The sequence below is a fragment of the Callithrix jacchus genome, chromosome X (assembly GCF_049354715.1).
Source record: "Callithrix jacchus isolate 240 chromosome X, calJac240_pri, whole genome shotgun sequence".
In the NCBI taxonomy this organism is placed as follows: domain Eukaryota; kingdom Metazoa; phylum Chordata; class Mammalia; order Primates; family Cebidae; genus Callithrix; species Callithrix jacchus.
Window position 1 is genome coordinate 107638720 of NC_133524.1, and position 27098 is coordinate 107665817.

The following is a 27098-nucleotide window of genomic DNA, read 5'->3' on the forward strand; positions in this document are numbered from 1 at the left end:
TTATAAATGATGGCAGTACGGCCATTTTCACAATATTGTTTCTTCCTATCCATGAGCATGGATTTTGTTTTCGATTTGTTTGTGTCCTCTCTTATTTCCTTGAGCAGTGGCTTGTTGTTATCCTTAAAAAGGTCCTTCACGTACCTTCTAAGTTGTATTCCTACATATTTTATTCAGCAATTGTGAACGGGAGTTCACTCCTGATTTGGCTCTCTGCTTGTCTATTATTGGTATATAGGAGTGCTTGTGATTTTCGCACATTAATTTTGTATCCTGAGACTTTGCTGAAGTTGCTTATCAGCTTAAAGAGTTTTTGGGCTAAGACGATGGGGTTTTCTAAATATACAATCATGTCATCTGCAAACAGAGACAATCTGACATCCTCTCTTCCTCTTTGAATACCCTTTATTTCTTTCTCTTGCCTGATTGCCTCTGCCAGAACTGCCAATACTATGAATAAGAGTGGTGAGAGAGGGTATTCTACCCTTTTTTATCTGGGGAAAAATTATCATCCTTGGAAAAAAGAAGCAGTAGCATCTTTGAGCTTAATTGTAATATCATAGTGCCATCTGGTGACCATATGGAATGATTACATTATCTACATGGGATATTTCATGTCTGACAAAAATCTCCATGTAAATCTCTAGTGTGTTCTGGGTTAGTGTTATAAGGACAGTCAGTGAGGGCTGTACTTGAGAACTGTACTCCTGAGGATCCCTCCTCTGGTTAGGCACTTTTTCATATCAAGAGGAAAAATAAGAGTTTTCCCCATCACCTACTCTAAGATGGACAGATGGCAGATTGTATAAGCAAATGAGGGAAGTCTTCACACATTCATTTGGCTCTAAGGAAGATGCTGGGAGAGGGGAGTTGGTATTTTGTCTTGTTGAGACATCTGTCCTTAAAAAGATTTGGATACTGTACCTTTGGCCTTGTCCAATCCCAAAAAGGATTTTCAAAATTGAGTAACCCTGAATAACACCCAACTAAATGTGAAATAAAGGCCACTCTTCATTCTTCCAACTACCCTATCATGCAAATAATTGCACCATCAGAGTGCAGCTAGGGCCTTTGAATCCATCACACTTTTACCTGGACTCAGATTTCATGAAGTACTCCAACCCCCACCTCCAGTGGCTTTGAAACAAGTCTTAACAGATGGTCAATTTTGCCATCCATTCCATACCATCAATTCAAGACTGGTCACTGTATTTAATATGAACTTTATTGTGATTTAGTTTATGTAAGGCAGTGTAGTGAAGGCATTGCAGAAGTTACACAGACTGAAAAACATAGTAAGAAATGAGTGAGCTAAAAATGAATGCTTGCTGGACTAGGCTAAGTACTACAACTATATTTATTTTTCATCATTGCAGAAGCATTGAAATATTGTTGAAGGTGTGGGCTTGGGGTGGAATTAGGAAAGGCTTCATGGAGAAGGTGGCATTTATACTGGGCCTCGAAGGAGGGGAAGAACATTCATAGGTTAGGATGGAGGGAAGAACGTTTCATAATAATTGACTCTAGAGAAAATTCTGTAGCAGTACTGAAAAATGAGAGGGCAAACAAACACCCGCAGAGAGTGAAGCATCCTAAGTGAGAGAAAAGTCTGAGGCATCTGGGCTGGAACCAAAGTCTCAAGTCCCCAGATGGGGTCTTCAGTACAAATGATATTAGGAGGCACAGGACAATGGGCTTGTTTGTAAACCTAGCAGCAGCGAGAGGTTTCACATTGCAGTCAGGGGCCCCAAACTGGCTGTACTACGTCTGGATGAATCCTGTCATCTTTTAGGTGTATGTGGTACTTACTCATCTTTCCTTTTGCCTACTGACTGCCTGAACGGTAGTTCGTGCGCGCCCAGGTGCGCGTGTGTGAGTGTAGGTGTGTGTGGATGGGTGGAGGACCAAGGCTTTGTCTCCCACCGCAGCTTCTTCCACTTTTTTGTCTTGTGGCACACAGCTGGTTTCCATTGAGCTGAAGCTCAGGCCCTTCTCACTGTCTAGGACTCATTGAACTCCAGCTCTTGATTAAGCACCTAGGAAGCTTTCTCAATATGAAGGTAAAATTTACTGTGGGGGGTGACTTGGGTTAGGGCAGGACTACACTTTCCAGAGGAGGTGATGGTGGTGGTTGTGGTGGTGGTGGTGGTGGTGGTCGTGGTTGGCGGTGGTGGCAGTGGTGGCTGTAATGGTCGGGAACTTAAAGTTGGCTCTGGCTGCTGGGTGGAATGCTGCTGGGAAGTCTATAGTGTTCAGTCAGGAGCTAGGATGTCAGGCTAGACCAGCTTGGCCTTGATCAGCCTTCCTCCTTCCTCAACATGCCCTACAGGGGAGATATATTAAACAACTGAAAACATCAAAGACATCTGTAGGGTGTCCAGCCTCTTGTTATTGTCCTGCTTGAATCTCACCCCTTAAAAAGGATCTTTGCCAAGATCCTTTCTTGGCAAACGTGTATGATGTCTAGATAAGACTGTCACCTCCCCCTGTCCAGCTGCTGGAGGTATATAGGTTATATAGCTACTGATGCTACTTGGATTGGGAGGTATGGGGAACTTATTAGAAGAGAGGAAAAGTTAATTATTGTGAATCTTATTCTTTCTAAAGATTGTGCATCTTAACTAAGACCTGGCACCTGTCGAAAAATAAAAGGGTGACAAGCTCTGTCAGGATTCTCTGGGATTGGAGATTTAGAGCTCAGTGAGATCATCACTGGAAATAACCTTGAAACTGATGTGGCCTTGCTTGACTTTGGCAGTGGGACCACCCTTCTTACGCAGGTACAGAGATTTCAGATCACGGCAATCGCTGGGGTCAGCATCCAGAGTAACCTGCCCCAAGAACTGATCACAGAATTTTCGGCTGTTCCAGACCTACAAAAACAAATGAAGGGAGTGAAGATGAGCAGCCCTCAGTGAGATTAGCCTTTGCCCAGTGACATCCAGACCTAATGCTGAGCTTGAAAAGATTTGTTTCAAAACAAAGAAACCATTCTGTTATTTCCTGATAGCCCATCAGCTGAGGGGAGGATGCCTCAAAAAATACAGATGAAAAGCCAGAAAACAGAGCACCAGGTTGTTCTTGATCTGTGGGATGGGGATGGTGACCTAAAGGCAGCTGGTCAGGTGTAGTGAGTCAGCAAAACTGCCAGACTACAGTAATTCATCCTGACCTAACCATGTAAGGGTCCTTTGAACTGGCATATGCTTCCCTCCATGGGATTTTATGGTATGTGTGTTAACTGGTGAACATGTGGACTTTTGCCCACAGTGAATTAAGTCAAAGAAAGGAGATTTAGGATGGACTGTAATAAGGAAGTCAGGGTCCATGCTTGGTGAGAAGAGTTTTTGAGTATAAAACAAACCAAAAAAATAGGGTAATTCTTGCTCTGCATCCTAAACATATGTAAGGTTCTTGGAATAATCTAGTATCTGGTACAGAATATGAGACTTTCTGGGGACCCCTGTATACACTCTCACCTGTATTATAATAGGAATGTCAGTGGTCCTTCTGTAGAAAATGGCCTGGGTGTCAAAAATGGCATGGACAGTATTCTTCTGGACAGGAGAACGGACTTCTTCCTTTCCACATTTAATGACCAAATATGGGTTTACAGCTGGAACAAAGTGACATATGTTTTTAACACAGGGGTTAAAGTTCCTTTTCTAGACAGGCAAGAAGGTATCTCACTATGCCAATTCTGGGACTTTCAGATAGCACCTGAGCACCAGAATGAATGAGATTCAACAGTTTTGTTCCCACTTCCCTTTCCTTTTCCGTATTTTACATAGGAATATGAAAATGAATCTACTGTAGGCCTTGTGTGAAGTTGACATCCCATCCTTTGCCATGGTTGTCATCCATCCCACTTCTCTAGACTGAAAATATCACTGGAGAAAATCATTTGTGATCATGTTTTCTAATTTATGCGCTATAAATGCAACTGAATTTTCACTTCCCCAGAATCCCTGCCATTCTTACTTTCATTGGCATACTTCCTCTCCAGGTCCTCAGCACTGTGAACAGTGATCTGAGTAACTACTTTTGGGTAGCCACGAGCGAGGTTCCAGCAGGACATTTTGGGCATGTCCAGAGTCAGTTCCCTAGAATATCAAAAATAAAATATTGCCATCATATCATAAATATCCTTTGATGAAATAAGCCCACCAAAGCAGACATTATTGCTGAAAAGCATGAGACATTGTGTGACTTAGCCCATTCCTCCTCAGATATGGCTTATATTTTGAGCATCCTTTCCTTTCTCCTTTCTTTAAGGGCCAGGAGATAAAGATCAAAGTAGGCAAGACTGGGACGAAAAGGTAGCTTTGGTGACCCAGTACTCAGATTATAAAGGAAGAGCAGGGAGGAGTGCCAGCTGCTCAAGAAAAGAGGGCATCAGCCAGAAAACAGAAGTTGAAATAGATGTGGAAGAACTTAGACTATAGGCCTGTTCCTCTTTAAGGGTAGCTCAGAGCTCTGAAGTTCAGACCTTCACTGGGGAATTTCTCCCAATCCCTTTTTGAGAAATATTTTTACCACCATGATTTCAGTGAATCGAGTCTGATTTAAACAAGTTGTCCCATTGAATGTCTGAAGAGGGGAGATGGGTGAAGGGGTTTAGGATCGGAGGTAAAGCAAAGAACAGGAGTTTGAGGGCTTGTGAAGGAAACTGAACCTGAGCTGGACAGGCACTTCAGAGAAGATTCTTAGGAGAAACTCGCTGGTGCGACCATGCTGAAACATGGTTGGGACAAGCACATAGCTGCCCTTCTTCAGGTACTTGCTCAGAAACACTGTGCGGGTATCAATATAGGTGGAAGTCCCAGCACGCTCCTGGATGTAGAGGTGGTGGAGGCGAAATTTCCGGTTCATCTCCACCTGGAAATAAAATAGGGTAAAATATTTAATTCTACTCAAATCATGGTTTTTGTGTCCTCTGTCTTCTTTATCCCTAGTCCTTTCATTCTTCCCCTACCCCTAAATTCATCCTAATTTTTACTCTGTCTTCCTTCTCTTTGCTCCAAATGCCCATTTTTACCTTGAAGAGCTCAAAGCCAATGATGTAATTGTCAGGTCTTCCCATTCGGCGGTAAGTGCGCAGGTCCTTCTGCTGCAGTGACATAATGACCTTGTGCCCATCCTCAGGCACGGTGAAGATGTACTAAGGGAAAGAGGCCACCAAGGAGGTGAGTTACCATTCCCATTTCAGATGAGCCAGCTTAAATTTCCAGGAAGAAAGCTTGTCATTGGGAAGTAGAGCCTTGAGTTATTCTCTGGGCTTTGATATTGATCAGACGACAAGGTCTTGGATAATTCATTGACTTGCTAAGTGTACATCATTAACACTTGCTTCTTTCTATGCCATTCATAATATGTTGAGGGACTACTTCAGTCTTAGCTTTTGATGCCAAAGAGGATATGCTTTGTTCTAATAAGTTCTTGGTAAATAATTGCATTATTATTATTGTTGTTGTTATTATTCCTTTGTATTTAAATGTCATATATAGAAAAAGTCTAGAATTCATAAAGACAGAAAGCGTTCTTATTTGACTCAATCTGACACTACAGCATCACCCTGGGCTAGCCTCTTATTGCCAGTCAGACATATGGCCTGTGAAAGGGCTGGATCCAGTTCCTGGGAGAATTGATGTTTTGCTACCGCCACTTTAAGGAAGCTAGAAGCCTGTGTAAGAGACTCTCCAGACATCATCTGGGGAATCATGGTGCTATTGGGAGATAAAATTGAAAAACATCAGAGTTTTCTGTCTGTGTCCGTCTCCATTCTTCTCTCCCTTTAGAAAGAATTCAAGGGTGCAGTGAACTGTGATTATGCCAGTGCACTCCAACCTGGACAACAAAGGGAGGCCTCATCTCTAAAAGGAAAGAATGAAGGAAGGAGGGAAGGAAAGAGAGGGGAGGGGAGGGGAGGGGAGGGGAGGGAAGGGAACGGAAGGGGAGGGGAGGGGAGGGAAGGGAGGGGGAGGGGAGGGAAGGGAAGGGGAGGGGAGGGAAAGGGAGGGGAGGGGAGGGAAAACGGATCCAGAACCAAGGTCCCTAAGTTCAATGCTATACATACATATAAAGTGAAGCTATTTCCCCAGCTTAGTATATGTGCCTAATACTTGAAACATTTCCAGAGTTGTAAATGGGGGTGAGGTGGTGTATGGGGAAGATAGGACATTTCTTTTATTTAGGAACAATTAAGATGGAAAGGGTGGAAGAAGAGTATGAATTAGCTGAATCAGTCCAGTAGTCTTGGTATCCTCCTAAATTCCTGACCAATGAGATCCATGGAAACAAAAGACATGTCCATGGGCAGTGAGGCAGCAATATGGTCAGAATTATTGTTTTATATGGGTTGGCTCATCGGCAAATCTCATAGAAAACAAGAATTCAGGTTATTATAGACTCAAACCATTCAGGTTACTATAGATTCAGGCTTTGGATGTTTGGTTTTTCTACTCCGGAGTGTACTTGGACCTGACCCTGCTATGTCACCTGGAATAGCACTATAATGGGAGATGGATGGGATGGAGTCATTGACAGGGCAATGATTCAAATCCTGGGAAAAATGACCTGGATCTAGATGAGAAAATGGAGGCATAATGATGGCGTTCAGAATAGCCATCTTCATTAGAAAGAGAAATAATATCGTAAATGTGCATCCCAGAGTACAGCTGGGCAGTAAAGAGAAATGGGGAAGAATTGAGACAGCATCTCAAAGCAGATCTTCTTTCTCCAACATGGGACCAACACAAGGAAGCAGGGATTGTCAAAGAGCCATACCAGGCAATATGGCCAGAAGAGAGGCAGCCAGAAGAGGTGATTCAGATTTGATAATGCTGCCAAGGCCTCTCTCTTCAAAAAGACATAGTCTGCTGTGTTTTACAAGCACCTGAGCCAATCCTGAAGGATCCCGATTGATGAATATTACAAAATAGCTGCAAATAGAAGACTCAATGCTAAAGAAATAGTCCAGAGAGGACCAAAGTGAGAACTGAATTCCTATTGGCTGGACAACTTGGAGGCAAATAAAGTAATTGGTTCAAACCTGGGGATTCTGCAGGAAGGTATCACGGTTGTTATAGCAGCCTCCTGAGCGGTTCATCAGGGGATCATCATCTACAGTCCAGCATCCCAACACTGATTCCAGCTCCTTTCGGCCAAAAATAGGGTTGTTCACATTGCGGCAGACATTCAGTTTGTGAAAGTTGCGGCAAAACTCCTCCAAGCTCATCCTGAATGGAAGGAGTGCAGGAAAAAAATAAAGATAATATTTAATACTTACCACTGTAGTTCCATGTGGAAGCCCCAATTCCCTTGGTACAGAAATCTCTCCTCACCAAAACTCTCCATCATCAGACATAACAAGCCCCAGGTTCTTGCGATCTGCTGCAGTCAGTTGCTGCCACTCTTCAGAACTAAAAGCAAGCAGAAAAAAAAAACGATAAACCATTATGTTTGCCGTTGACTTCTTGTAGTAAGCAGGATGCCAGAGAAACAGAATTCATGAGGATCAGTCCTGCTTTATTTCATCTATGGCTGGGTCACAGACCCCATGCCTGACAACAACCCACAGATGTCACTAAGCATTGAGAGCAGCTCACTAGCAGCTTGGATGGATGGGTCTGGGAGAACTACAGGGGTTTGGAGATACAGCTGTGAAAATGGAATGCAACTCACATTTCACTCCAGGGGCCACTCCATTCCTGTCTTCCCAAGGGGTTTCTCAGGCGAACCATATACAGCTTCTCAGCACTGAAGACTTCCACAAGTCTCTCTCCAAGACGAATTTTGCGAATATCAGTCATGGTGTAAGTATGGCCCTTCAGCAGACCCCAATCAGTTTCAACTTCTTGCTCCTCCTGATTGGGAGACTGAAAGCAAAGAAAGATATATAGCGCACAGGAAATGGGATGCCCAATCCTGGCTCCCCTTCCTCATTTACTGGATTAACCCAGTAGAATTGAAGCTAGTTCTCACACAGATGGGAATTTCATCTGGACACCCAACTTGACACAAACACAGTAGAGGAAAAACAATAAAGACTGTAATGTAACAACTCAAGTCAGATTCAAACTATCCACTGCAGTACATTAATATGAACTGCCATATACTTAGGTGGAGCAGATTCATTTATTGAGCAAGCAGTCATCACCTCAAGATCTAGAAGTAGAAACAGGAGGAATAATTTGGCAGAGGCTACTGAGATCAGCCTGGATTGCACTGGTTCCATGTGGAATGTCCAGTACAAAAGGCTAAAAGTTAAAGCACCTCAGCCTCCACTCCAGGACAAAATGTGGATGTTAGCCTTCCAAGTCTCATTAATGGTTTTGCATGGGTCTTCAGGTTAAGGGTGATTTTCTCTACTAAATTTTGTAGTTTCTTCTGCCAGGAATGAATATAATGTGGTTGTTTTTCATGAGTACAAACCTCAATGGAACAGCAGATCAGACCACCTTTGGTAAATGTTTTGTACAGTTCTCCGAACAGCTTGTACTTCTCCTCAACAAGCTCAGTGTATCTTCCTTTCTGCATGTCAACAGTTTCAGCCAATGTGCCCGTGAAGTCCACAATAATATCAGTGATGGTCAAACCATCCAGGGCCTCATAACAGCCTAGCAGCCTGAGGGCAAGTATGCAAGGTTATCTTTATGAAATTGTTTTTCAGGTCAAGAACATCATACTCTAAAGAATCAGAACATTCCCTTCCTAGACTTTACCAGATGGCTTTTCTCTAAGTATGAAATGAGAGATGTTTTGAAATTATATCCAGAAATTTCTAGGCTTAGGCTATGTTGATCAAGGACAGTCTATGCAGAAACTTCTTTCTATGGGAGATATTAGATAAGGAAAAACTGAAGTTATAATGCTATGTAAGCTGCAGATAGCAGCAGGAAATGGTACCCGGGACCAGGTAAAAGTTTAAATGGAAGCAAGAACCTCTGATTTCTCTCTCATCTAAGATTTCTGAGAGCCAGGCCCAGGCGCAAAGCAACGCCTTAGTTCTGACTGTTATCTTACCCAACATAAACTCCAGGGTTGGGCTGGGAGAGAATGAGCTCCCAAAGACAAATGTGGTTTTCCTTTCCTCGTGTACCCTGACAGCAGACTAGTCAATCCCCTCCTTACTTTGCATAAGCTTTTTCCAGCAGAGCATTCCAAAACTCATTCATGGAGGTGGAGAAAGAGAAGACCAAATCTCCGTTGATGGTGGGCAACAAGTCATCAATCACCACTTCAGTCCATTCTCCAAAATGCCAGAAACGAAAGCGAAATATCCCAGCATATTTATCTGTTTTATGAGGGTCCCATTCCTGTTCCTTATGGTTGGGAATTGTCTAGAAATGTAAGAACATTTAATCAAGTGTTACTCCCAGACGACATCCAGAAACTGAAATTAAAATTTACTCCTGGCAAATCCACATGGCAGCAGGAAGCATGCCACATACACCTAATTTGAGTCTGGATTGGAAAATCCTAGACATGGCATTTTGGCCACAACTTCTGCTTCCTCAGTTCAGTTTTGCTGAGGATGGTATCACCATGCCTGCCTAAATGCACACAAGAGTACACGGGGTGGCTGGGGCAAGCAGTCAGTGCTTAAATGCTTTCCATAAATAATCTATAAACTAGATGTTGAGAAGAGGACTATATAAACATATTCATTATTGCATGTTTAAAATGCAAGGCCTTTTTAAAAGCAAAACCAATCAAAATCAAGGCTCATTGTACTTTTTTTCTAAATATCCATTCTAGAGTTTTTATATCAGTTCTATTTAATAGAGATTTCATTTGCATTTTGAATAAAATCATGTTTAGGAAATTCTTTTTTATATAACCCCTACACATTAATATTTTAACTTTTTTTTTTTTGAGGAAAATGTTTTAACGTCCCAAGTCAAGTTAACATTTCATTGCCTTGAACTCTACCTGAATACTAAAGGAATTTTTGTACTACTAATAATCTATTAGAACCTTTTCAAAGTCCTACTTCTGTCTTTCTCACCTTTTCTGTTATTAATATATATTAGTGAGTTCCTAGATTCTACTGGCTTTATACCCCAGTAGGTACAGAGAATGTAAGTATGCAGAGACACTGAGTCAATGCAGGGCAAATGATAACCAAGGATCAATGGGCATGTATGACAAAGCAAGTAGAGTAAAAAGATAATGGTGGAATCTAGGTGGGTATATGTAGGTGTTCACTATAAAATTCTTGCAACTTTTCTGTGTTTGTGAAACTTCTTATAATGAAATGGAGGGAAGTCACCTAGTTAATACCTCTGCTTTCAAGAAATATAACAATCTAAGAAACTTATGAGCTGATTTTTTCCTAAAGTTATTAAAGAAGACAAGAAAGTGGAAACTGAATGAGGTCCCACGGAAGAGATAATACCTTTGTCCAGTGAGACTCTTGAACAGCCAAACAGGAAAATGCAGAAACCATTGGCTTGTGCCCCAGTCTCCCCTGGGTCAGCTGGTGGTGGCTAATGTTGCCCACAATCAGATGGGGATCATCACAGATGTCCTATGGATACAATAATTGGTTATACAAGAGTCTGGGAAGAGTTTTGCAAGAGTCACTGTGAGCTGAACTAGGCAGGACAGACTTCATAGAGGAGATAAGGTTAAGGTTGAAAAATGACTAGGACTTCCATAGATGGGATGAAGGGAAGGCTGAGGGGATTGTAAAGACAACCAGAAAACAGTTGATCATCTAGCCCCATGTGGGGAAGTAGCAGGAGAAATGAAAGGAGGGCATGTGATGAGATTGGGTGCCATGTGGTGGTGAGGGCTCTTAGACATAGCTATCATTGGGGCTTGGGAGAGTTTTCACCACAGCAGTGAACTTTGCAAAACAAACAAACAAACAAACTAGGTAGGAATTAGCACATTACATTCCGATCCTATTTTGTCAGGATGAGATTTTTGGAAGCACCTGTGCTTGAAAGGGAACTTGTATTAAAGAGACAAGGTCTAAGAAAGGTGAACATTAATTCATCTCCTTCTCTAGGAAACTCAATTAGGAAACCTTACAGGAAGCCCCTCTCTAACATAAATCAAAGGCAACAGTGGTATCCATAGCAACCAGATTTTTCTACATTTTTGGATGAATATAGATGGCAGCAGCATTAATAGCAGGTGGTAATAATCCACTTACAGGAGCACTTCAACCAACACTCTTTCCAGTGAAGGTCCTGAGGGGATCTGGGCAGAGTGGGGACAGTATTTGTTTGGAATGTATGTGTGTGTCTTCCCCCCAACATATTAGCTGTGCTTTTCCCACTGTGAGTAGGAAAATGACACCAAAATAATACAGTTATAACACAAAGTGATTGGGCACAGTAGATCATTTTCAAAGCATGATCTGTGTCTAAAGGAGGAATCCCCATGATTCTCCTGATCATAGTCAGAACAGGATTCACAGTGGTGTTAATACTGGAGTTGCCTAGAATTAGGCAGCTGAACGAGAGGAGTACGGTGGCATAACAGGTAGAGAGAAAGGCATGGGCAAAGGCATAGCAGAATACATGACACTACATAGTTGAAGACGTAATTGGGTGACTCAGAGTATCAGCACTTGCAGAGTTCAAAGGCAGGAAATACCAATGCATTCTTGACTAGATGGAGAAAGCTTCATGAGGAGGCCATTGGCCAAAGCCTTGACATTCTGCTTACCCAGCAGAAATAAATCTTTGTCTCAAATGGAATCTAGACGTATAACCTTTTAAAAAGTATTAGAGACAGCTATATTTTTCTGATCCTCAAACCTCATTTTTTTAATGGACATAATTCTCCTTGATGAAGGGTCTGGTCTACAGAATGAAACATTCCATATATTCTTTGAAAGCCAAAATAACTCTGGAAAGAAACAGGCATTCTGGGCAAAGACAAGTCCAAGCTGAAGATTAATTGGGCATTCTTCTGCCAAAAGGAGATGGCTAGATGGGTTGTCAGCTTTGGATTTTCAGGCCTTTTTTTTTTTTTCAGATGCATGTATCTCACAACTACTTTTTGTTTTAGGAGAATTTTCTATCTTAAAAAAAACATTTTTTATGGGTTGCAAACTGCCTTTCTTTTCACTTATTGAACACAGAGTAGGTATGTTGAGTGAGTTAAACTCTGATGTTCTTTTTCTTCTTCCTGTTTCTTTGCCTTTTCTAAAATGAAACTAAGCACAGTTCTTATTCCCCACATCAAGTGTTTTCATTTTATTTGGAGCAAGATGTAAAAGTATAAAATAATTACTTTGAACCTAGATAATACATATCATAGTTTCTAGCATGGAAAAATAAAGTGAACAGTGATATATGAAAAAGTGCACTTTTAGATTAGTAAAGCAAATTATTTGCTAGCTTTACGTAGAGTTGTTAGTGGTTGAAGTTAGATCATAGTGGATGATCTTAAATTTCCAAAAGATTTTCATTTCACAGTAGGGATCTAGGCTTAGTCAACACTTTTGGCATGTAAGCTTCTATTGAAGACATAAGTGAGCAAAAAGACATATAAACAGAATTCAAATTTAGGAATGGGGTAATTATTCTCTTGTAAACCCAAGATGGATATGATTATTATATATTATATGTGTGTGTCTATGTATATACATGTGTTTACATATAATATATATATTAAAAGCTGGGTTAAATTCATGAGAGTATGTAAATTTGGGAACCCCCTCATGTTCCATTTCCTCTGAGAAACTGGCCCATTCTCCAATATTCTTTACCCCTCTTCATACATGACTGCTATTTAATAATAGATTTAAAATATGACAAGTTAACAGTCATAGAATGTCAAAACTGGAATGGATTTTGGAGACTGGTAAAGCTTTTTATTTTTCACTTGAGGGAGCGAACTCAGAGAGAGGCAATAACTTGCCACTCTGATCATCTAGCTAGTGAGCAGGAGATCTAGGTCTCAAGTTTTTTATTTTTCAGAACCACATATGGTTAGAGAAAGAAACTCAAGACCTCAGCCATCCATCCCTGTGCCTTTAGGCTCAACAATGGACACCACGTAAAGGATAAAATTGTGCAGCTTCTCAGGGACAGAGATACTACCACCTCTTTCAGTCTTTCATCCCAATGTTTTATGCCTCTGCTTAAAACACTCCTCACTCTTTTGGAAAATTTACCTATCTCTTAGCTTTTGGTTCCAGGATAAATATCACTAATAGGCATTAATCTGCTCAATTAAATCCACCAAATATGAATCAAACTCTTACTATATATAAGCATGGTGACATGAAATGTGAGAAATAACTCCTTTATAAAGTCATACCTTCTACCTCTTTAAGGACATGAGGCATTAAAAAGACTAGAAAGTAGACGTGGATAAATCTGGCAGCCAAGCAGACGTTTTGTTGACAAATTTGAAAACAACAAAATGAATCTTGACTTTTCGCCTAGTTTTGGAGGCACTGGATATCTTCCTGCTGGGGTTAAGGATGTAAGACTTGGGAAATTTTTTTGTAACTCAAAGCTGAGATGCAGAGTGCAGATGGGACATTTCAGAATGAGCCATGCTGGAGTGGTAGGAATGGGGTTGGAGGAGAGGTCACAGCTCACATATTCACAATATTTGGGTGGCTTAGGAGAGAGGAGAGATGCTGAGCCCCTAATGGCTCCCAGCTGTGTTGGCACAGTTGAAATGATCCTTGAACTGGGCTTTTTATCACAGCAAAATTACTTCTTAGCAAGAAACACACAACTAGGAAGTTGAGTACCAAGAGTAAAGCTGAAATGGTCCCCACATGACCCCACATCTGAGCCAAGACCTTCCATTAAGCAAAGCAGCTTCTCTAGGAAGCATGTTGTCTTAGCTTCGTCTTAAGGGACTTCTCATTGTCCTTACTTCATCCTCCTTCTCAGAGACCTCTGAGCCGGAGGGGCATACAATTACAAGTCCTGTAGCTCTGCACAAGGCACTCTATGTGACTCCCTTTGCACCTACCACATCCAAATTCAGCATTTTTTTTACACAGGTGAAATTTGCTGACAATAAACATTGAGGTCCAGGGTAAACCTCAAGAACCACAGTAAAATGAAAAGCTGCCCAGAAAGCCAGCAGCCAGAAGAGTGGAAACACTTTAAAAAGTGCTACGTGTAATCATGCAGTACTGAGGGGGTACGGGTGTGGACACCTCCAAGTGAGGCCAGTCCTGCAGTAGGTACATTTTGATTAAGTTCAGGGTGTAAATAGTCCCAGAAGACTCAGGGGTAATTTGCACAGAACTGTTATTCAGGAACTGAGGGCTTTGTGAGCTACTCCAGGTAGCCATTGTTTTACTTAGAAAATTGAACCATCCTCCAGATGGAGCATTTGTAGATGGACTTAGGCTCAGGAACCAACATTGCACAAGCGTCGCAAGGAGTCCATTTTTTCTACAGGGGAGTTTTAATTCTGCATGAAGATTTTGTTATCAGTAAAATATTCTCTTCCTTACTAACCCATCCAAAGGAAACTCAACATGGAGAATAGAATAGGGTCTTAGGCCCAGCTTCCACTTCCAAACTAGGCCATCAAATCACTATGTAGTCATTTTCTTACTTTAGCCTTCAGAATTCTGCTAGGAAACTCAAGGTATAGGTCCCAAACTACTTTTTTGAGAAGAATTTATATATCTATGCAATGGAATACTGTTCAGCAGTAAGAAAGAACAAACTGATGCATGCTACAACATGGGTGACTCTTGAAAACATTATGCTAAGAAGCCAGTTACTTTTGTGATTCCATTTTAAGTGAAATGTACAGAATAGGCAGTTCTGGATAGAAACCAAAAGTAGATTAGTGGTTGCCTGCAGCAGGGGGTGGGGGAAGGGTGAAGGGATTACTCCCTGCAAATGTGTACAAGGGATCTTATTGACGTGATGAAATTCTTCTACAATTGGGTTGTAGTAATGTTTGCACAACTTTAAACTTACTAAAAATCATTGCTTTGTAAACTTAAAACAGGTGAGTTTCACAGTATATAAATTGCACTTTGATAAAGTTATTAAAGTTTGTTAACGCATAATTTAAAATAAATAGGACAGTTGGAGAGAAAGACTATGGGCCTATTCAACTCTCTTCAATTGTGTAAACAGTGGAAAACACTTAGGACTACTCACATGGGGTGATACAGTCTCTAGGAATAAAAGGAAATTCATGAACAGAGTAGTCCAAAACTACTATACCGAGGTGTTGCATTCAGCTGGTGGCTGGAAATTTCTATTAGCACAGAGAGAAAAGTGTTTCTTTCTTTATGGTTCCCTCACATGCCATCTACCACCCAAGCCTGTATATTCTGCTTCTAATGTTTTCCCTCATCTGCCTTTCCCTTCCATTCCTACTATGATAGATTTAATGCAGAACCTCATCACCCTCCCACTCCCAACCAGAAAATGTAGTAAAATGACCCCAGGGGAATGTATTCTCCAAGGGAAGACTACGAAACGGCAATGGTAGCAAAGGCTGAACTTAAAACTTGACAAGAGAGCTGACAGAAGACCTTGTGCAGGTGTCCTTTTTCCCCTCACAGCTGACAGTGCAAATTCCCATGAGGTTTTGCTCCTTTTTAGTCAGGGATTAGATGTGTCTGTCTTTAAGACACTGTTGTAGGTAGTTATGAGTCGGTAAGGAAAAAAGCCAGAGAAGGGTAGGAGGGAAGAGTGGCTGGAGGGAGCTGGAGAAGAGATTTTCTATGGGAATTTGGCAGGCAGATTTTAGCCTAAAAATCTTACCTGCAGTCTTATGATCACACTGTAACTCAGTATAACTTAGACCTTATAATTTATGAAGACTGTACTGTACATGTTGGGCCCCAGGAGGACAGAAAAGTCTAGGAGCACATAGTCTCAGGCAACATACCTGTGTACTCAGAAAACTAGGATGATAGCTGGGACCAATGGGCCACTGGAGAAATTAAGGAGAACTTTCTTCTGGAGGGTATGGGCAGATGATCTGGCAGTGAAGAAATGCAAAACACTCATAATTCCTGCCATTTAAAGAGGCTCCTTAAAGCACAGCATGGAAGTGGCAAGTGGGAAGGAGGGGAACTCAGCCCTGCCCCAGAATGGGGGGTGGGGTGGAGCTTGACTGGAGTCAGTTCGTTCAACTATCAGTGGTGTTTACAGTCATGGGGGCTTATGAAGGCAGAAGCCCTCAACATGAGAAAGAAAAAGACAGAAAATATCAGGTTAATCATGCTGCTTCCATTTTGGAAACTTCAGAAAATAGCCCCTATTAAGTGTGCAGCTACATGGCATGCCAAGGGACAAGATGTCCGTAAGCTTCCCTGCAAACCAGGATCTCAACCTTGCCAATGAGGTGGGGGAGCCCAGCGACTCATCTTGTCTGCCTGAGCCAATTCAGAGAGGCCCAGCTCTGTCTCTCAGCTTTCCTGATGGGAGGCCAGAGAACTTTGACGTGGTTCTTGACCACAGGCTTGGCCTCCACTCTGGCTGGGAAGGAATCCACAGCTTTTTGAGGAGGCTCAGATGGTGGTCCAGAACCTTGTTTTTTTTCCTCCTACTCCCCACAAAAGGCCTCTTCCCCAACCATTCCAATCTATGGTGATATCCCCTACTTCAAAAATTCTTCATGATTTACTGTCCATATGCCTGAAAATAGCATTTTATACATTCAACATTCATTTTTTTTAACTCTTTGATAGCTCAATATCCATCTACCCAGCTAGAATGGGAGTGCCTCACCACAGGCCACATCTGTGTCTTGCACCAAGGCTGGCACAGAGTAGGTGTTCAGTAAATATTTCTCTAGTGATTCTCTCTTTGGGCTGAATAAGACTAAGCAAACACCATGCTCTCAAACAGGAGAGCGGGGATCAATTAATGGAAGTGCAGTATCAACACAGTGAAGAGGAATGTGAGAACTGACTGGAGGGAAGCTACCCTTTTTTTGGTAAAAACATGAGACAAACAACTCTATCTCCCTGATTTGACAGTGTGATAGAGTGAAAAACTCATGTAGGCTTTGCAGTCAAACCCGACTGCAAATTCTAGCTTGGGGACATATCTACTGCTATTATTTAAACTAGAAAAACAGAATTGCATCAGAGTAACTTTTAACATCCTACTTTGCTAAGCCAGGAGCACATGGTCTCAGGCAATATGAGGTGAAGTAAATAAGGGTAGTAAATATGGGTGAAGTAACATAATGCATAGAACACTTCAAACACAGCGTGTGGCCCATAGTAGGCATGTCATGACTGTTGATTCTGTTTCCTACCCATCCCCACTGTTCAGCCTCTCTGTCTGATTTTCTTTCACCTTAGAAGGGGTATTGTTTGCCTCTGAGGCAAAATGCCATGGTTGTTAAGACTTTTTCCTTCCCGGCTAATCCATCTAGGATTCAATCCACAGAATTTGGACGATGCAGGCAAAGGACATGGACTGAGCCAAGACAGAGGGGGAAGGGTGTGTCTAAAGACATCCAGTACAGGAAGCACCGTCTGCTTGGTGCACATCTGGGGAATGGCTTCATGTTGGCTTGCAATTTTGCCGCCCACCAGATCCCCTCCCACCTCCTCCACCTAACCCCTATTAATTATCTCTTTTCTCTTCTTTGTCTTCAATCTCATCTTCTTTACCATCTACTCCTTAACCTATAAATATGTTCAAGTCTATTTTATTTTAAAAAGACATCTACCCAATATACTTCTCTTAATTTCTTGTTTCCTATTTAGCTACTTTTGCCCTATTGACATCCTTTCCTTCATATCCAGGCATCAGAAAAGAGGGATGCCCTCTCTTTATCACCATCCATTCATAAGAGTGGCTCCCAGACAATGTATCTCTATTTTCTCCATGTACTTTTGCAAAAGAAAAAAAGTCTGTCTACATACCAAAGTATTGCTTAGTAAATTCTGTTCATTTCTTAGATTTTTCTTGCAAGTCAGCAATGTGATCCACTGGAATGTCAATAACTGGAGATGCAGAAAGGCAGGAGGAGTGTAATTTTCCTTCAGACGGAGAGAACTTCTCCCAGTCTCATACTTTCGATTGTTATCATTCTTTATAGGCCAAAACTAGGAGATGTCCTTTGAGTTGCATAGAAAACAAGTCTCGATGTAACTGGTGTATCTTGACACCACATGGTAGCAACGTGCATCAACTGAAGTAGCACTTGGCATAACTCCATTTAGGAATTTAAGCTGTGGAAATTGCAACTAAAAGTGATAGTTTGCTCACTGAAGGAGGCAAACATTGAGGTGATGCTCGAGATAGTTCCATAATAGTACACAGAAAGGAACCTCATTAAATAGGACGTGAATGTCTTCAGGATATTATAAAGGTCCAAGAGCTTGCATTTCACAACATCCCTCTGTGCCCTATAAACCTCATCACCTACATTGGGAAGGAGCTTAGGTACAATATCCTTCTATCCAGTTATAAGCTTTAGATATAGCAAGGTTGCAATTTGTTCTACAGACTCCATCATCTTATTGTTTTATACATTAAGCTCCCGCTCCTGGGCTAGTGAAAGGGTTCTGTAACTTCCTTTAGAGACACAACATACAGATAATGCACAGAGAATCATAACAACAATTAATAGTTACTACTAATAGTGAAAGACCTGCAATTCTGCTTGAAGCCCACTTGGACAGTTATGGGATAATACAGGTGATGGTATCCATAGAGCAGCAAAGAAGCCTTCTTTTCCCCATGCAAAATTCATCTTCTCCCTTCAAAATTCATCTCATTTATGTTGACTGTATAAGGAGTTTTTCTCCTCACTGGTCTGAAATTATATTCAAATTGCTATGATAGCTACCTCAGTAAAGGAGGCAAGAGCATAGTTGCTTTTTGAGTTAACATATTTACTCAAATGAACTTCCAAAAGAAAATAAGGATGGCATGTTCCTTCTTGTGCAAAAATGTTCATAGCATCTCTATGTGTAACAGTAAAAATTACTAGAAATAACCCCAATGCCCTTTAGTGGGTGACTAGATGAAGAAACAAATTGTGGTATATCCATATCATAAATTACTACTCACCAGTAAAAATAAAACAACTATTGATACACAGAACACCTTGAATGGATCTTAGGTTAATTTGCTTAAGGTTAGATAGCTAATCTCAATAAGTTACAGCTGTCTTTTTTTGTTGTTTTTTCTAAATTACTAAATCTGTCAAAATTTGACTGAAATTCAGGACTCCAAGCTAGAGCTAGGAGCACCCATCCATGGAGCTTTCACTGTAAAGTTTTCTTTATGTGAGGTGAGGACTACATTAATTAACTTGATTGTGGCAATTATTTCACAATGTATATGTATATCAAAACATCACATTGTACACCATAAATATATACAATTTTTGTTAATTATATTTCAATAAAGTGAAAGAAAGAGAGAGAGAGAGAGAAAGAAAGTAAGTTTGTTTACTTCTAAATTGGTCTACACAGTAGGCCATATAAGCGAAACAGTGGATCAAGTGGAGGTATGATGAAGGAGGTCAAGGAGACAGAAGGTGTAAAATAGAAAGTTACCTGGGGACGTTTCCATACCACTTTTCCAGGAAGCAGTCGATTGTAGAACAGAGAATCATTCTCAGGAAGAAATGTTGGATCACAGAAAAGTCTACTGTCTTTGATACATTCCTGCTTCAGTTCCTGGTATTTCTGGTTTTTGAAGAGCTTCAGAGGAGGACCCATAGTGTTGAACTATGCCTAGAATGAGGAAGATTGTTGTCTTTGAAGGAAGAATTTATCAGGTCTTTTAGGGGTTACCTGAGATTAGACAAACCGCCATCATCCAGGTGACTTCTTCCCAGAACTAGGTACTTCTAGTTTGGCTTTAAAAGAAACGTCATCATTTTCAAAGAAAGAAGCGTCCACACTTGGCAACCAATTAGTATGGGGCCTTGGGTAAGGCACCTAACCATTTTAGGGTCTCACTTTCTTTGTCTGTCAAATGGGGTGATGTGGGTCTTAATTTTATTAGAAACAAATCAATAATAAAAGTAAAGATTGTGAGTTAAATGGAAGTCATTATAATTTAAATGGAAATCTTCCATTTACACCAGCAGGGAGTAGCTCAAGATAAATATAACTTGAAGATAAGGGAAAAATCACGTTACTATAGTCAGAGTAAGTCAGTGCCCTGGAGAGTCACACACTGTGCCTGAGGGGAAAAAGCAGCCCCTTTCCATTCCAACAAGTCTTTTTTACAAAATTCCTTCCCTCTTGTCATTTAAAGAGCTTTGCATTTTTCATTATTGGCCAGGAAGGCTACTGCAAAAAACAGCTCAGCAGATGGCCTCCAAAGACAAGGAAAGATAGAAAGATTGTATGGTCTTTATTCTCAAAAGTCTAATGTATAATCCTTTGCCTGTGATAAAAGGCAGACTCTGAAATTCAATTACACTAATTTGGTGGGCTATAGATTCTTATACCATGGCAATAAACTGCTGCTTTCTTTTCTTTAAAAAACAAGAAAGGAGGAAAAAACCTCACATGGCTAAACAGAGAATTAATATAGTGGCTCTTCCAGCAACGTCTATCAGAGTGCCCCACACTCAAGTGCCCTTAACAACTGGTTTTTAGGAAGATAATTTGAAAGGCAAATTTGATTTTCAATAGCTTTGGGGTGATAATAGGGTTTTTAAAGCTTTTGCTTGATTCACAAAGATTTGTAATGATTTTAATGATCCTCTCCTGGCATTCAACAGTAAATAAGAATGGGATTGTGAAATTTACATGGTGTCAACTATTTCAAAATGTATTTTAGAAATAACTGTCATTATTCTATGATCACAGGAGGGTTGAAACAAAGAAACCTGACTAAGTTTCAGAATGTCTGCTAAAAAATAAGGAGACTATGTTAGCACTTTAAAGAGTATCTGTGTGGTATATCTATGAGGCAGTCGCTATTTTATAAAAAGTGAAATATTGATCAGACCTCTCTAATAGTTCATTTATGTCCTTTCAGTATCACATTGAAATGCCTCACTAGTAAAGAAGTTTCCCCATTTGAAAACCAAAACAATTTTTAATTTAAATGTTTGCAATGTTATTTGCAATCTATGTACAACAAACTTACCCTTTCTGTGAATCTAAGGAAAAGAAGCTGAGAATAACACTTTTTTCATAGCCTTATTTATTGGCAATTGCTTTTAAAATTGAGAACTATGGGGCACTGCAAAATACTGATGTTCCTTTTTTCATCAGATTTGTCTGCTCACGTGTCTTAAATATTAAAGTGTACTTCATTGTATTCGAAAGCATGGATCGTATCAGTAATAATTTTTAGTTATGCGGCATCAGAGCCAACCTGAATGTTTGCCCAGGCTTTTTTCTGGAGGCTGTTGCAAATGGATCCCAATTTTCTTGTGTGCTCAAACTTATAACAAACACTACTGTGCCTCTTGCTTTCCCTAGAAGGTTTGGTGAATTGCCAGAGCCTGGGGACTATAAATGTGGAATAGCCTGGGGCAATTAGAATGTTTAGTTTGCCAGAACCCCCTAGTCCCTGGACATTCTGGATAAATGAGTATTTCCTGTTGTGCCGTCAAAAGTCTTCCTTACTACTCAGTCAAATGCCAAGGCAGGCAAGATCCTGCAAGAGGAATCCCTTTATAAAGAGAGCCTGTGTACAGACAGAAGCAGCATCAATTGAAAAGAAATCAGGTTTAATTTTTAAAGCCCATGTGAGCCCAGTAGACTCTTTCAGAGGCAGAATGTACAGCTCATATGGATAGATTACAGCTTGACAGAATATCTTTTGGATTGGGGTGCCTGTGTTTTCGGGGCACGCAGTAAATAAGAATTAGCAGGCTATGAGTCTACAGTACAACTGTAGTCCCAGTTCCTCTGGGACTTGCAGAGTAGAAGTGACCCTCTTTTCTGACTGGGTAACAGAACTGTGGTCCACTTGGTCTGTGACTTTGTTCTCTGTGCCTCAAACTTCTCATCAAGAGAGTGAGGTTATCTATCCTGCCCCTCTTACACCATGGGTGTACCTAATGTGATGATTGGTGTGAAAGTAATTTTGAATAATTAGAAAGTGATCTATAAATGTAAAATATACACTGAAGCCCACTCATTGCCTGGCACATAGCTGGGCACACAAACATTGTTCAGAAAATATTTGTTGAACAGATAAATCTCTTATGTAGAGAATTATTGTTTGTATGGCAATTTCTTGTTTGCATTTTACATTTTAGTTTGGGTTCTCATCATAGCAGTCATGTTTAAAGAGATTATCTGTGTCCTTCATTTTGTATCTGCAGAAATGGTAGCTCAGAGAAGCAGTAGCTAGAAACCCACAGTGCTGACTCAAACCCAGGTCCTGTGCAATGCCAGATTTAGTGTGCAGCTTTCCTTCACGCCACACTGCTTCTTTTGGTCATTGCCTTCTTAGAGAAATAATTTTTTAGTTCAAATGAGAAAATCCTCCAAAGCAAACATGATACCCAACTCTGAGGCATTCTGCCTAGAATTTGTTGCCATGGTAGATATTGAAAAGGTTCTTTATTCCAGGGTTTGAAGATCATGGGAGAATCTGAACATTTTACATCAGAGGGTTCATCATTTAACTCTCAGAAAATTTTTGGAAACCCAGAAATTTGTAAGTTGTGTTTGTCATAAACAACTTTCTCTGTTGGAACACATGAGTGTGGAGAAGGGAATGCTCCCTTTCTGTTCTATTGAGCCCCTGGGTGACAGAGAGGGGAGAGCCCTAAGTTAAAGATCACATATTAGGAAGTCAGGAGACAAGATAAAAGTTAGGGCTTTGAGTATAAACCTAGGGATTTGAGTATAATCCAAGGAGAGCCTCTAGCTAACAAAGGCAATGTGGACATTTAAGAAGAGGGACCTCGTGGACTGAGGGCTAGTAGAATGAGTGGTTGAGTGAGGCAGAGTGTGGGGCTTAGCACTGAGGTAATGGTCTTAGGCAATATTACTTTAATTCAGACCCACCACTTTGAGAAAGAATATGAGGAAAACCGTGTTTGCCAAGGGAAGGGATAGGAGTGGGCCCGGAGTGCAGAAAGCGGAGAATTGCCAGGGGAAGTTGAGGGAGACTGCCACGTAAGATACAAGGCTGCAGTGAAAAGAGGGAGGTATTTTTTTCTACTCATTGGACTGGAAAGCTTGAGGAAGCTAGGCACACTCGGAAAGCAGAATCTCTTGCTTCTTTACCTGTGGTTTAGCCTTAGAGGAAAAAGCATATTTTGGTCTAAAAAAATCTGATAAAATACATCCTGTCTGTGGTTCACAAGCCATTTTGGATTTAGGTGAGTGGGAGAGACCATGAGGGAACTTAATGGGGAAAGGGAGAGAGGGCATGGCTGAGGCATTGTTCCTGGCTAATTTCTCCTTTTCCTCAGTTTCCTCCCTGTCTGTACTTGGAGCAAGAATCAAGATAAAATCAGTAAGAATTTGAGGACAAATTGAATACAGAAGACCCAATTCTGCCCTGCCAAGAAGTAGGCACCACTTTACCCACAATTCACATTCCTTATCCCCACACCTGGGGGTGGTATGGTGATAAAAAAAGGACTTGGATAGGAAGAATTAATACAAATTCAGTATTTACATGGTATACAGAGAATAGTGCTTTTCATATGTACACAGGTAGAGTCATAGCTTAGGTCTATGGGTACGCATTTAATCACGGGACTTACGTATGGCTGTTCAGATTCATACTTCTGGCCAGATATTCTGGGTCTAAAAGAGACCACAGAGATCCTCTGATCCAGCCCGCTACCTTATATAAGATGAGCCTACTCTGCCCAGAGAGAAGACTCTGTTCAAAGCCATTCAAAGTAAAACAAACAAAAAAGGACAAAATTGTATTTAATTCCATTGCTCAATAACTCTATCAAAAAATGAAAAGCAATTCAAAATGATAATAAAAGAGCACAAGTAGTCACAAGATTCAGAACCAAATCCATGTCACCATTTGGTATACATAGCTTCTCAGTCCCTCGGTTTCCCCATAGCACAATGTGAATACGTTAGCTTCCCTGTCTACTTCAGGGTGTTATTGGGAGAATGTAATGAAATGATGTATGTGAACATGCTCTTTAATTGTTAAAGATAAGGCTAAAGCAGAGCAATAGTATTAGGAAGCACTTGTTTTTAGCAAATTAAATTTCTTTTCTGTCTTTAGGGGAAACTGATGAAATTTGATCACATGGTTTAAATAAGACGTGCACCAACAATTAAAAGACTCATAGAAAATCGCCCCTCCACCATTCTCTACTCCTCCTTATTTCACCTCTCCTTTTTTGGCTCACTTGCCCTTTTGGTTGAATAAGCCCATCCTATATGTCTACTTTTCCAGCCTTTCAAGAATCAAAATCTGATTTTTATAGAATGTTATGTTGGAAATACTCTTAGAAATCACTTAGTACAACGTCTTTCTTTTGTTGTAAGGTAAAGGGACATGCCCAGGGTTACGTAGTTAGTGACAGAGCCCACGCTAGAACCGGGAACCCCTGACTTTTCTTTTGTTACCACAATTTGTTTTAAGGTGGGGAGGAGGGCAAACATGCAGACAGAATACCTCAAGCAAGACAATGCTTTTAAAAATTCATGCTGTCCTCTTCTCACAAGAATGCACTTAGAAATTTTGTTTTTGTATTGCAAGCTGTCAGAAGGTGAGATGATTTCAAATCAAGGCTAATCAAGGAAACACTGTTCGGGGGTCACAAAAAAGCTTTTTCTGCTTTTAATTTAGGAACTGAAAACTCCCAAGGACATGGAAGGCCTACTTTTTAACCTATTCCTGACCATGTAAGTGTTTAGACTTTTCCCTAGACTGCTAGGGATTCTAAGGACAAATAAAGAACAGTATTCAAATACAAAGTATTCACACACTCAGGCACAAACATGCACATAAGCATGCTCACACACACACAAACTTCCAGAGGAATGAAAGAGTTAATTAGCAGTCCACAAAGAATGTTTTTTTTGTTTATTACTTCAGACTATAAAGCGTCCTTACTTTCACAATAGAGATTAGCAAATGAGGCATTAGCTGAATTTCAAGACACTATTAATACAAACCAGAATGCTTTACCCTAAAGCCAGAAGTAATTGTCAGGACAGCAGAATTTGTTGAGTTTTTCTATGTGCTTTTCAGCAAACTTACAGTTCCAAATCCTCAGAACCAATTGTTTCCATTGTAATGCATCACTCCTTTTTCCTGTCCCCCACCCATAGCCAGCTCTGATCAAGTAGCCCAGTGAAGACCCTAGAACAGCGTATAGTTGGCTTGGGGTGGAGGATGGAGCCCCAAAGCTGGAATCAGAGGGGAACAAAACCAGGCCAGAGGCTGAAAATGGAGAAGCCAAGACCAACCTGTCACTGAGGCAGGAAGACCACTGGCTGTGCAGACAGGGAATTAAGACAGACTTGGCCACCACTTCCTCCTGTGCAACAGTGCACCGCCTGCTCACCCCCTACTAAAGTTCACAGGCCTTTTGCACGGAGTGTGGCTCCAAGATTTTGCCTGCATTTCAATAATTTGCCCACAGCTGTGGGCCAGCAGCAGCTAGAAGGAAGCCCTGACAGGAGCCACGCTTCTCCCCACTAACACCATCTCCTGTGATTTTTCCTCACTTACCAGGTATTTTGGGTAGCAGAAGGCAAGCACATACAAACGCATGCATGTGCGCACACACACACGAAACCTACCAGATACCCCAGAAAAGTTTCATTCCCAGACAACCACAATCATCACCTCACACACCCCTCAAAATAACCAACTAAATACTCCATTATTTTTGAAGTTCCCAAACTGCTATTAACAGGCACATATTTGATCCAGACAAGTCATAAAATATAGCTGTGAAGTTTGGTTAACTATAAAGTTGAAGTTTCTTCATCCTTCTTAGACGCTAAGTTATCCAGGAAATAAAACTCCAGGATAAGTTTGCGAATTCCCTCTCTACTCACCTGAGTTATCCCAGGAGCCCTGCTGCTGTTGCTGCTACTGCTGCCACTGCCGCCACTGCCGCCTTCGCCGCTGCTGCTGTTAGCCAGGTAACCCCACCAAAAGTCTGTTCAGTCAGTGCGGCTGAACAAAGATTCTGGCTTTCTTAACCTGAAAACTATTTGGGCTGTACCAAGCTCTGCTCACAGGGGGAGGTGCCTTGCAGCAACTTCAGGAGGCTTTGCCCCGCCCAGCAGTCAGAAACTGATCCTGAGTCATGAGGAAAATCTGGAAAGCGCCTCTACCAGATGTGCAGACGGGATGCCCACTCCAGACCCACGCACCAGCAAACTGAAAAACTCAGGAAGCCACGTTTGGAAGCTCTTTCGGCTTCAACGAGAAATAGGACTTTCAGGGAGGATTGTGATAGATTTCTTACTATTTGTCCCAGGGTTAATATTACAGACGTGAACATTACTGGAAAGAGGACATGCAGAGAAAAATGGTGAAGTGTTGGCAAAATTAATGTGGGCTGCGCTGTAGACATGGCCCTGCTAGGCAGATCTGTGACAGTGATGAGGACTTCGGCAAGTGACTGAGAGTGAAAGAGCAGCTAATGGGGTGCAATGCAGAAAAGTCACTTTGTGAAACAACAGGTAACATTTGGCCAAGGACAGAGAGAAGGGAGTGTTAAGAGGAAAGTGAACAGAGTTTGATTCCATGGCAGCTATAAGAACCTTAATTTCTAGCAACCAGGGTATGGAGATTCTGCCCAGCAGTGTTAGGTTAAAGGAGAGCAAATAACTGTTTTTGCTCTGAAAGACCAAGCAAGACCCATGGAAATACTGTGCTGCATCACAGTCAAAGTCCTGGTCCCTTCAACATGAGACATTCATTTGGACACAATTCCAGAAACATGATTCTCAAGCTGTTTTATTTGTTTCATTGCTCGTCATCTCATTCCCCAGCTTTCCTGACCAGTGTACTGTCAACCCTTGAACCCGAAATTACTATCTTCTGCCTCTACTTCTGCACCAACCCTCCTTCTGGCTAGTTGAAGGTCTAAGAGATAAGGAGGAGGGAGTTGGGGATAACAAGTGAGTAACATAGAGCCCCACAAGGAAAGGAAGCATGTTCTCTCTCCACTCAGTGGGCCCATACGAATATTTTCATAAAACAAGTCTGAGCATTTCTGTAACTCTGGTCTCTGAG

General features: G+C 41.2%; 1 protein-coding gene across 1 annotated transcript; it reads right to left on the reverse strand.

The window, feature by feature from the left end:
* Positions 1–1207: 1207 nt before the first annotated feature.
* Positions 1208–26028, reverse strand: CAPN6 (calpain 6). The gene is made up of 13 exons (XM_078363105.1): positions 25910–26028; positions 19493–19672; positions 10400–10531; positions 9133–9341; positions 8434–8626; positions 7684–7877; positions 7344–7421; positions 7052–7238; positions 5039–5161; positions 4676–4878; positions 3982–4103; positions 3480–3616; positions 1208–2873 (listed from the first exon to the last, which is right to left on the reverse strand). The coding sequence occupies exons 2-13, from the start codon at positions 19655–19657 to the stop codon at positions 2691–2693; spliced, it is 1926 nt and encodes a 641-aa protein (XP_078219231.1). The 5' UTR covers positions 19658–19672; positions 25910–26028; the 3' UTR covers positions 1208–2690.
* Positions 26029–27098: the final 1070 nt, after the last annotated feature.

What these genes read in the sequence shown, in the direction of transcription:
- CAPN6 (XM_078363105.1), bottom strand. Translation starts at nt 19,657, where the DNA reads ATGGGTCCTCCTCTGAAGCTCTTCAAAAACCAGAAATACCAGGAACTG. An exon ending in AAGAGTCTCACTGGACAAAG is followed by an intron (nt 9,342 to 10,399) that starts GTATTATCTCTT and finishes TTACATTTCTAG; the next exon opens with ACAATTCCCAACCATAAGGA. An exon ending in AGTGGCCCCTGGAGTGAAAT is followed by an intron (nt 7,422 to 7,683) that starts GTGAGTTGCATT and finishes GCTTGCTTTTAG; the next exon opens with TTCTGAAGAGTGGCAGCAAC.